A 12288-nucleotide genomic window follows, 5' to 3' on the forward strand; every position below is an offset into this window, starting at 1 on the left:
GTATGAAGCAACGAACGCGCCCTTGCCTGCTTGCTTGCCTGCGGCCAGGTTTCCGCTCTCTCGCCTGAGGATTCTCATGCCTCTAACCCTATTACAGGGCTGAGTCACTGGCTTACTGGTGCTCTTCCATGCCGTCCCTAGGAGGGGTGCGTCACTTGAGTGGGTTAGCACTGACGTAATCTTCCTGTCTGGGTTGGCGCCCCCCCTTGGGTTGTGCCGTGGCGAAGATCTTTGTGGGCTATACTCGGCCTTGTCTCAGGATGGTAAGTTGGTGGTTGAATATCCTTCTAGTGGTGTGGGGGCTGTGCTTTGGCAAAGTGGGTGGGGTTATATCCTGCCTGTTTGGCCCTGTCCGGGAGTATCATTGGATGGGGCCACAGTGTCTCCTGACCCCTACTGTCTCAGCTCCAGTATTTATGCTGCAGTAGTTTATGTGTTGGGGGGCTAGGGTCAGTCTGTTATATCTGGAGTATTTCTCCTGTTTATCCAGTGTCCTGTGTGAATTTAAGTATGCTCTCTCTAATGATCTATTTCTCTCTTTCTTTCTTTCTCTCTCTCCGAGGACCTGGGCCCAGGACCATGCCTCAGGACTACATGGCATGATGACTCCTGCTGTCCCCAGCCACCTGGCCGTGCTGCTGCTCCAGTTTCAACTGTTCTGCCTGCGGCTATGGAACCCTGACCTGTTCACCGGACGTGCTACCTGTCCCAGACCTGCTGTTTTCAACTCTCTAGAGACAGGAGGAGTGGGTTAGAAGCTGTAAAGAATTGATACTGTACTTATGGAATGCTGCACTTGAAAGAAGAATCCTTCAAGAGTTCTCTTTGAATAATGTGAACACGACAGCCAAACTGACATATTACTTTACCTGCACTGCACTTCATGTCGTAATGCAGTTGAAACTCTATATGCCTATGAGTGTATTGCTCCACACTTTCCTATTGACAACTATTTCTCTCATCGGTCCATAATATTATGCTTGTCTCTTTAATCACTCAAATTATGGTGAACCCTGGACATGGGTCTCAATTTATATAAACTCTATCTCAATACCTTGCAACATCAGAGACGAACTGCGACTTCATGAGCGCTCACAGTGTCGTAATAATAAAAAATCCCAACAACGTAACTATCAACAAGACCGAGACACAAGCGCTAATGACATGTGGCCATCCCCATCAATTGCAAGTCCAGTTGAGCTTACCCATCTTCGTAACTCAAACGTGTATATGCGATATTGCCCTACTAGAGTGTTTGCGCGCCCAAATTACCTAAGTCGAAGTAAGCATTTTCCAATATCGCACCCGGCTACGCTTGCAAGAATCAATCCACCTGTAAGTATTATGCAATGAATCTTTGATTCGGGTTAAGCGACTCTTTTAGTCTGGGTATCTTACCATTAGTCCATATAGCGAGCACACTTTGAGATAAAGTCCAAGCATAGTATGTAACGAAGGGCTCATCTATATTAATATATCCATGTTAGAAATGTTATATAAGATATATAGAATGAGCACTTCCAAAGAATTATTATGTAAATTTTTAATGTTCTCCAAATCTCTCAAACCCCTGACCTGCGCCACCTGTACTTCTGAGTATCTTCTTATCATTCAAGAGTACGCAAACAGAGATATATAAGTTGCAACCATACTACATCAATCTGGCAAATTTTCTCACAGACAATAGCTGTGTGCGTTCACCACCCGTGATAGACCAGGGAGAGCACCAGAGCCTTAGATAATACATGGTGGGCCGATGCATCAGTCAGAGCAATCTCGGTGACCACTGTCCTCCGATTTATAATCTTAGAACAATCACAAGTAGCGATCACTTAACCAAGCATGAGAGCGTAACATCTCAAACCCATCATTTTCTGCAACGTCGAATTATAGTATCTCTCCATCTCGCACATAGCTGGATTACGAGCTGCCGTCAAGCGAACTACACACAAAAATTCATCAAACCAAGCCACCGCACAAAATGATACACACCCAACTATACAACCCCTCTCACGCGCTCGTCATGTGTCAAGGGCTTAAGTGGCAAAACATTATTTTCCCACTGAAGAATATAAGTAGCCAACCTGACTCAGTAGTAACGCTTGCATATCTAAGTATGACGGCGACTGACCTTCCAACCAATCATTCATACTATCGAAACCGTCAAGACAACCACAATATACACATTGTTTATTGGTATATATTGATCGAGATTTCTGAATTCCCTGCCCATAGAGATGAATAGAAAGTAAAGAAAAGAGCATCTAGTGGCTCCGAACAATACCCGTTAACGGTGTGCTCCATGGACTTAGACTAACTAGTCTCAAGAAAAAGTAAGTCCAGGACGCCCTAATAGGTAACCAAAACACAGTAACACAAGCGTTCTAAATAAAACTCTCTGCTAAGAAAACATACAAGTATAGATATGTCACACATTAATAATGAGAACAAAAAACTTAGCTCTTTAGTATACATCTGCAAGGCAAAGCACGAGTCAGCTACTCCTGGATGATATCAAAAAAAAATATAAGATGCATATTATCGAGACACAGATAGTCATAACAACAATTCTAATACAGCATCTGATTACATTATGGACATTAGGAGGTTCCATATGGTAGTAATTATCCCTAAGTTGATGCACTTACAGATTACTAAACCACAGCACATTTATTTTCAACCAAATGAAAGAGAGATCAACAAAATAAGTGAACAGAAATAATATAGGAAGATACACAATGTAACATCATGCGAGACCTTTAGATATATATACTTTCCACAATCGTACACTCTATGTACATATCTTCATGGGTTATCTGTACTATCTAAGAGAGACAGTGTCATCATATAGTTCATAATAGTCTATAGTGGTTAACTAATTTTTATATCTCATAAGTAATCTTGCAGTTCAGCGATGATGAGCGAGTCGAGGCCTAAGTGCCATTCAGAGGTAATGTTGGCCTACTCCACATACACCGCCCGCCCTCGGTGGATTTTTCATGAGAAAGCTCCACTGAGAATTTACTCATATGTACCATAACACTATTAAACATAGCGTGCATAGATACTTCATCTAGGAACATAAAGATCGTAGCATACCACTATAGGCTACCGGACATCAAGAGAGATCTTGAACACCCTGATAAATGCTTTGAATAGGACCTTAAAAACGTGTTTCTCCTTATTATACCAAAGCACGCTCTGTATTCAGGATCCAACGTACATGGTTTCAATGAAACGAGAGAGAGACAAAACTACTGTAGCCTAAATTAAAGTCTAACTCTATCTCTTATCTGGTATTATTACTTTTCTGCATTTTGACCATGCGGCATTCATGACGATTTCCCACTAACCACAAGCCTATAAGACACCACAACTACGCCTAATGGAGTGAGAACCAACACACGTATATAAGTACTAGCCAAAAAGAAGTTAATACATAATTCCTATCACAGTACACCTCTTCCTAAAACTTAAACTGCTTCTCATAACAGAATCTATCTCTACCAGAAATCACTCGAAGTAAACGCATCATATATAGATCGATTAGTGTTTTGTTCACTATCATACTTTCCATTTGAGACCACATGCGACTATTATTACAAGAGTACCTTCCTTATTTTTTGTGTCGTGAACGGTAGTTTTTATTTCCAGAAATCGAGTAGAAATTGACGATTGAATGTTATAGCGCCTGCATAGACAACAGTCCGGATATTATAGTTAATATGACTTATGTCTCCAGTAACTTGCATACTCTTTACACCAGAGTTATGTGACATGACTAAAACATGGTAAGATTTGATGATCTACCTTGTACAGATATAGTATTTAACACATCAGATCTCTAAGACCATGAACAAATGTTCCGCTACAAAGCCATGGATATGAACAAGTCACAATAACACATTAGCGATAGTAATCTTAATATTAGAATCTACTATATAAACAGCTTGTTTTCGAACCCGGAGCGAATTCCCCTATTCTTCGATTCATCAAGCTAAACCTCTTACTCTGAGTAACGTCATAAGTCCACATACAACGTCACTTAGGCCATGTCAACAATACCCTTAACCTTTACCGACGCAGACATGGAGCCTGCTATCTTAGGATATTGACCAAGAAACTCTAACAATGTCGCGCAGCACCTAGCGCGTTTATCTCATTCCATCGTCACTCATTCCCTCTTTCCATTCTATTCACAGGAGATAGACATCTATACTATACCAATATGTATCCCCTAAGGAACATAATAGAACCAACCCTCGTTTGTAACACACCATATAATGAAGGAAGTCAAATGAAATACATTAACCCAACAGCGACAAAAGAACACCAAGACAATAAATAAGAATCGCTGTCTATAACGACTACAAAATACACTCAGACACCTTCTCAGTTCCTTCCAGTGTGATTGTAATTCTGGTCTACACGCTAAATTTCCTGAACTGCGTCTCCTCCACCGCCGATTCATTTCTACTTTACCCCTCTCAGACGAGGAAAATACAGTGTCTCAAAGGATGTATAATCTCTAAAGATAGCGTACCGCAAGCGTTCTATCATTCACTCCAAATCTCACTACAAAAGAAAATTTAAAGGAAAAATCATCATCCACGTAACAGCCATATCCAGTCTCTACTCTCTTAGCGCCTTACATTTGGCACAGCAGACCAGGTAGACACAAGCACGACAACAAGCCACCCCATTTTATTACTTCTGGCATCCTTCTTCCACCACTAGCGCTCTCGACCTCCTACCTACCGGACTCGTCGCTCCCAGTCCAGCTCTAGAGACAGATAAAACGACACACGAAGCAGGCGTGACTCGTTACCTCGCACGGTGCCCCCTCGGATCAGGTGCTGACTCAATATCTCACCCTTTAGCTTATTTATTCATAAAACAATGAGGCTGGCCATTGTCGTGGATCCCGCGTAGACCTCTCTATACGGTTACAAGCCTCATCCATTGTTCTCAGCCTGTGAGCGCCAGATCCGTAAATAGTCTCTATGCAGAGAACAATAGCGTCCTAATACTAAATCATGTCGTCAGCCATCCTTACTGATACACTGCATGACCTGCCGCTAACTCCAGACCTTTCTTCACATCGTCCTCCCCTCCGTTCATCATACATGTACACAGAGCCCCACGTGAATCCCAATGTCTTCCCCTCGGCAATAAATCCTTAACAGTACGGTGCGCGCTCCGGTTCAGAATGACTAATTTTGTCACCCCAGCGCTGATGCCGGAACCTGCCGTCCAACCAAGCGCAGCGCGATGAGGCATTTCTAACGCCCTGTCTGAGAGCATAGCCATATGTAGCCAGTCCTGAACAATACACCCTTGGCAACAACACAATCCACATCTAATCGCTATCATATAATCTTATGAGCCCACTTCCCACTACCTCACATGATCCTCTAAACCTGCGCGATGGTACTTGCCTGCCCCTCACAATTACTACATACGCGTATCCAAACTAAGCACTCCCTAAAAGAGAAGCCCCTGCTCTATATCTTAATCACGGCGCGTGAGCGCCAAAGCAAAGTTAGACAGATATAGCTCTTAATAAGGTTTTTTAGCCATGCATCATCCAACCCAAGTAAAGGACGCCCTCTCTGAGAGACCAAGGGCCACAGCCTACTGCAACCTTACACACAGTGTCGAATATGTCTTCTTTATTTTGGCCTCGACCTTCTGAAGCCTATTTTCGCATGTATTCTACGTGCGCAAATTCTTCCAGACTACAGCCCCAGCATCGCTCCATCGACACCTGCTTATCCTCCCTTGTGACCACACTATATCTCTTAGTGAGCGTCTTGACTCTGTCGCCTCTGATCGCCTACATGGAGAGTGCCGAGCTTGAGCAGGAAAGAGGATGAAGTCTTATTCTGGTCAAATCACTGTCCTCTGTAATGTGACTCTCTACCACAGGATAGTGCGCGAACCAAGAAACTATCCGCGACCTATAACATATTTCTATCTACGACATCCACGAAGATCGACTGCTCACAGTGCGCTGTTTAACGATCCAACAGCTACAAAGCTACGCTTATATAGGCAATCGATTTGTTAATGTATTTCGTACATGTTTCAGCCCCGCACGGCACCTCTGCAAACTATACCACCTGGCATTATGTGCGGTCTGTTGCCGTAGCGACATGGGGTAATAATTGGATATATACTGGACTGCGGAGTAAGACAGTGAGGTATCAGGAGCTCATTCTACGGCTAACTCTCAATGCTTGGCAGTGTGAATCTGTGCTGACTTATGATTCGTGAGCGTGACTGAGTGCCCGTGCCTGACCCATTCCTCGCTTCCTCCTTATAGCCCAAATCAGCCGATTCAAGTGACATCCATCTTCAACAAACCGCTCTAAAGGGACAAAATCTGCGCGAGCAGTCTACAGTTGATATATGACTGACTAAAGGTCTGGATAAATCCGTAGCATCAAACGTTAGGACCTACGATAAAGTAAGGCGCACAACTTTTAATTGATATTATTCCCAAGTGAACGCCTCCTGATAATCTCTCCCTCTTTTTTATCTCCACCCGGCACAGCCAGAAGAGAACTGGCCACCCCTCATAGCCTGGTTCCTCTCTAGGTTTCTTCCTACGTTTTGGCCTTTCTAGGGAGTTTTTCCTAGCCACCGTGCTTCTACACCTGTATTGCTTGCTGTTTGGGGTTTTAGGCTGGGTTTCTGTACAGCACTTTGAGATATCAGCTGATGTAAGAAGGGCTATATAAATCAATGTGATTTGATTTGATGAGTCCAAATTTGAGATTTTTGCTTCCAACCGCCGTGTCTTTGTGAGACGCAGAGTAGGTGAACATATGATTTCCGCATGTGTGGTTCACACCGTGAAGCATGGAGGAGGAGGTGTAATGGTGTGGGGGTGCTTTGCTGGTGACACTGTCTCTGATTTATTTAGAATTCAAGGCACACTTAACCAGCATGGCTACCACAGCATTCTGCAGCGATACGCCATCCCATCTGGTTTGCGCTTATTAAGACTATAATTTATTTTTCAACAGGACAATGACCCAATACACCTCCAGGCTGTGTAAGGGCTATTTGACCAAGAAGAAGAGTGATGGAGTGCTGCATCAGATGACCTGGCCTCCACAATCATTCGACCTCAACCCAATTGAGATGGTTTGGGATGAGTTGGACCGCAGAGTGAAGGAAAAGCAGCGAACAAGTTCTCAGTATATGTGGAAATTCTGACTGTTGGAAAAGCATTCCAGGTGAAYCTGGTTGAGAGAATGCCAAGAGTGTGCAAAGCTGTCATGAAGGCAAAGGGTGGCTACTTTGAAGAATCTAAATATAAATTATATTTTGACTTGTTTAACACTTTTTCAGTTACTACATGATTCCATATGTGTTATTTCATAGTTATGATTTTTTTTTCTGACTATTATTTTACAATGTAGAGAATAGTAAGAATAAAGAAAAACCCTTGAATGAGTAGATATATCCAAACTTTTGACTGGTACTGTATGTTAGAAGGCTCAAACAGGTAGTGGCTATTTTTTTGTGTGCTGCCAGGATGACATAGCTTAGCCAAATACTTTTCTACAGCCTATTGCTCCGCCTTKCTCTCTCTGGTTTAACTCACTGAGAAAATCTTGACAGAAGTACAGAGAGACTTCTTGACAGAGATGTGACCTACCCGGACATCAAGAGAGATCTGCCTATATTGTTGATAGCTGAAGTTTATTATTTCAAAGGACTATTCAGACAAACTCTGGCAATGGGGAAACTTTTGCTATTTTTATTGGTTTCTTTTCTTTTGCTGGATGTGACATTTCAATCCAAAGGTAAAGACAACCACATATTATTGATAACATTTGATCAAAAAGTAATCATTCTTTGAAGACTTCGAAACTAAAATGCTAATCTAGTAATTTAGGAAATGTTTAGTGCAGATGTTTGTTCACTTTTTTTTTTGCCAACTGTGGGATTTATCAAGTTTGATTTATAAGGATTTTTTTGTAGAATTGAATGAATGTTTAGCGCTATGAAATCCTTTTTTTGTTGCAGTAACTTGCATATCTTTACACAGTAGTTATGTGAATGACTAAAGCATTGTGTAAGATTTGATGAATCTACCTTGTACAGATAGAGGTTTCTCTATCTCTCCTGACGTGTTCCAGCARGTTACAGTGAATACCACAACTTTGACTAACAGCTGAGGCCATTCATAGCAGCTCTTCTCATTTCCATAGTTAATAAACTAAGTCATTACATGTCAAAATACCTTAACTTTACTAAATTGACTGTATGCTTTAGGATATTAGAAAACCAAATGCATAGTGTTAGGTTTCCTGCATATTTCTCTCTTTCAATTATTTACTGTCACTTGTTATGTATCCCTAWGGAAATGAACACCGTTAACCAAATAAATGAATACATACGTGAAAAGCAAACAACAAAAGCTGTTTTGAATAGCCTGTAGTTTCAGTGTGAGTTGTTATGGTACCAAATCCTAATGTCTCCCCCCCTTCATGTACTTCCCCAGGGAAAAGGGCCAAGAAATCCAAGTGGAACATCACTCTAATTCCCAGAACATTTAAAGGAAAAATCATCCAGTTAAAGCCTGTCTCTCTCCCTAATGCCAGCCAACAGACACAGACACAACAAGCACCCCYTTATTCTGGCCTCCCCACTGCCTCTGCTCCTACCCCTCCGGCGCTGTGGTTGCTAYGCAACGACACAGCGGCGTACCTCGCCGGCCCCCTGAGCAGGTGGGTCATCCCCYGTTTTTACATGCTGGCCATTGTCGTGGGGATCCCGGCCAACGTCGCCATCTTGTCCGCCGTGGCCACCGAAGTCAGGAGGGTGTCGTCYGCCATCCTCTACTGCAGCCTGGCCGTCTCCGACCTCTTCCTCCTCCTCTCCCTCYTCTTCAAGGCRCACTACCATCTCCACGGCAACCACTGGGTGTTCGGCGAGARTGCCTGCCGCATCGTCACAGCCTGTTTCTACGGCAACCTGTACTGCTCGGCACACACGCTAGCCTGTATTAGCGTCAAACGCTACCTGGCCGTGGTGCGCCCGTTTCTCTACAAGAGCCTCCCRAAGAGGGCCTATACCGCCTGGGCCAGCGTGGTTGTTTGGGGGGTGTTTGGGGCTGCTGTCATACCCGAGCTCCTGGTCCGGCAGAGCTACCACCTCCCTCAGCTAGGCCTCACKACTTGCCATGATGTTCTTCCACTGGACTACAGCTCCCATGCTCCTCTGCTRTACTACAAGCTGGGCCTGACCTTTCTGGGTCTACTAGTCCCGCTGGTGGTCACGGCTGTGTGTTATGCACGGATAGTCCGAGAACTCAACCACTCACACCACGACTGGGCGCTGTATGTCAAGGCTAGRTCGCTGGTGTTTGTYATTTTCGTYGCATGTTTCYGCCCCGCCGGGACCCTCCACTTCCTGCATTATGTGCGTCTGTTGGCGGARGAAGAGGACAGCTTCTACGGCTACTTCAACGTGGCAGTGTGTCTGTGCTGTCTGCATGCCTGCCTGGACCCATTCCTCTTCCTCCTTATGTCCAAATCAGCCGGATCCAAACTRCACTTCATGACCCTCAAGGGGAAGACTCTGAGCATCTCCACCTGAATCTTAATCCGGATCAAACGTACAAAATAATCCACATTTATTCCATGAGCTTCAAGGGGAAGACCATGAGCATCCCCACCTGAATTTSACGTAACCTGGATTCGAATTTGGACCGCAACATCAGGTCTACATTTGGGCCAGCCACTTCAATCTAGATCTCAACTGTGAATATGTGACTGACTATCGGAWGATAAGGCCAGAAACTGGATCAGGGTTTGAGACAGTTATGGATCTCAGTGAGATGTCTCATCTCAGATCCAGTTTCATATGTGAAATCAGTTAAGATCTGTGTGTGACTCTTTTAAAATATTTTTTTATTAACCCTTTTTTACCAGGTAAATTGACTGAGAACACATTCTCATTTACAGCAACGACCTGGGGAGTAGTTACAGGGGAGAGGCTTTTAAAATATTTTTTTATTAACCCTTTTTTACCAGGTAAATTGACTGAGAACACATTCTCATTTACAGCAACGACCTGGGGAGTAGTTACAGGGGAGAGGGGATGAATGAGTCAATTGGCAATTTGTTAAATGGGACCCTTCCAACCACAAACAGGGAGAGGAAAACGTCAACTACTGTAATCAATAGTGGGACTCGTGTTCGTGAGTAGACTGGACTGGAATTCTGTTGGTGTCGTGTGTGTGTGGTGTGTGTGTGGTGTTGTGTTGTTGTGTGGTGGTGTGGTGTGTGTGTGTGTTGTGTGTGGGTGTGGTGTGAGCATGTGTGTGTGTGTGTGTTGTGTGTGTGTGTGTGTGTGTGTGTGTGTGTGTGTGTTGTGTGTGTGTGTGGTGTGTGTGTGTGTGTGTGTGTGTGTACGGGCCTATATATGTCTATTGTATGTGTTGTTTCGCTTACAAAACCTATTTCGATTTTTTTAAGAGATACATGTGAAAATATTACATTTGGCCAAATAATGTATACATTCCAACATATATTACAGAATGTATTTCAAATGTAAATATAGTGCTTCGGAAAGTATTTCCAACCTATTTACTTACAAAGTGGGAATTAAAATGTATTTAGTTTTGCATTTTCTGTCAAAGATCTACACAAAAAACCTCTGTAATGTCAATATGGAAGAAAAATTCTAACATTTGAAAACATTAATGAAAAATAACACTAGTATATCTTGATTAGATACGTATTCAATCCCCTAGGTCAATAAATGTTAATTCACCTTGGCAGCGATTATAGCTGTGAGTCTTTCTGGGTAAGTGTCACGCCCTGACCTTAGAGATCCTTTTTATGTCTCTATTTTGTTTTGGTTCAGGGCGTGAGTTGGGTGGGCATTCTATGTTTTGTGTTCTATGTTTTGTATTCTTGTGTTTGGCCGTGTGGTTCTCAATCAGAGGCAGCTGTCTATCGTTGTCTCTGATTGAGAACCATACTTAGGTAAGCTCTTGCCCACATGTGTTTTGTGGGTAGTTGTTTTCTGTTTTGTGTGCGCACCAGACAGAACTTGTTTCGTTTGTTCCCGCTTTGTATTTTTTTGTTCTAGTTTTCAGCTGTATTAAAAATCATGAACATGTACCACGCTGCAGCCTTGGTGCTCTTCTTCAAACATCCTTACAGTAAGTCTCTAAGAGAGTTCCACGCCTGGATTGTGTTAACATTTGCCCATTATCCTTTCAGGATTCTCAAGATCTGTCAAATTGGTTGTTGATCATTGCTAGACAACCATTTTCAGGTCTTGCCATAGATTTTCAAGCAGATTTAAGTCAAAACTGTAACTCGGCCACTCAGGGACATTAACTGTCTTAGTAAAAAACTCCAGTGTAGATTTGGCCTAGGTTTTTGTCCTGCTGAAAGGTGAATTCATCTCCCAGTGTCTGGTGGAAAGTAGACTGAACCAGGAATTCCTCTAGGATTTTGCTTGTGCTCCAAGCTCCATTCCATAGTTTTTTTTTTGTCCTGAGAACTCCCCAGTCCTTAACGATTACAAGCATACCCATAACATGATGCAGCCACCCCTATGCTTGAAAATATAGTGTGCTACTTGGTAATGGGTTGTATTGGATTTTCCCCAAACATAACCCTTTGCAGTGCCTTCGGAATGTATTCAGGTTACAGCCTTATTCTAAAATTGATTAAATAGTTTTTGTTCCTCATTAATCTACACACAATACCCCAAAATGACAAAGCAAAAATAGGTTTTAAGAAATGTTTGCAAATGTATAAAAAACTGAAATATTACATTAACATTACAAGTATTCAGACCCTTTACTCAGTACTGTCTTGAAGCACCTTTGGCAGCAATTACAGCCTTGAGTCTTCTTGGGTATGATGCTACAAACTTGGCACACCTGTATCTGGGGAGTTTCTCAGATTCTTCTCTGCAGATCCTCTCAAGCTCTGTCAGATTGAATGGGGAGCGTTGCTGCACAGCTATTTTCAGGTCTCTCCAGAGATGTTCGGTCGGGGTTCAAGTCCGGGCCCTGGCTGGGCCACTCAAGCACATTCAGAGACTTGTTCCGAAGCCACTCCTGCCTGAGTTGTCTTGGCTGTGTGCTTAGAGTAGTTGTCCTGTTGGAAGGTGAACATTTGCCCCAGTTTGAGGTCCTGAGCGCGCTGGAGCAGGTTTTCATCAAGGACCTCTCTGTACTTTGTTCCGTTCATCTTTGCCTCGATCCTGACTAGTCTCCCAGTCCCTGCCGAAGAAAAACATCCCCAT

The 12288-nt window shown here is 43.1% G+C and overlaps 1 protein-coding gene across 1 annotated transcript; it reads left to right on the top strand.

The window, feature by feature from the left end:
* The first annotated feature begins 7625 nt into the window (after nucleotides 1-7625).
* On the top strand, nucleotides 7626-10009 carry LOC111963626 (proteinase-activated receptor 3). Its single transcript, XM_023987143.2, has 2 exons — nucleotides 7626-7817; nucleotides 8519-10009. Exons 1-2 carry the CDS (start codon nucleotides 7751-7753, stop codon nucleotides 9613-9615), a joined length of 1164 nt encoding a protein of 387 aa, XP_023842911.1. The 5' UTR covers nucleotides 7626-7750; the 3' UTR covers nucleotides 9616-10009.
* Nucleotides 10010-12288: the final 2279 nt, after the last annotated feature.

This window comes from Salvelinus sp. IW2-2015, linkage group LG5 (genome assembly GCF_002910315.2).
Source record: "Salvelinus sp. IW2-2015 linkage group LG5, ASM291031v2, whole genome shotgun sequence".
Taxonomy (NCBI): domain Eukaryota; kingdom Metazoa; phylum Chordata; class Actinopteri; order Salmoniformes; family Salmonidae; genus Salvelinus; species Salvelinus sp. IW2-2015.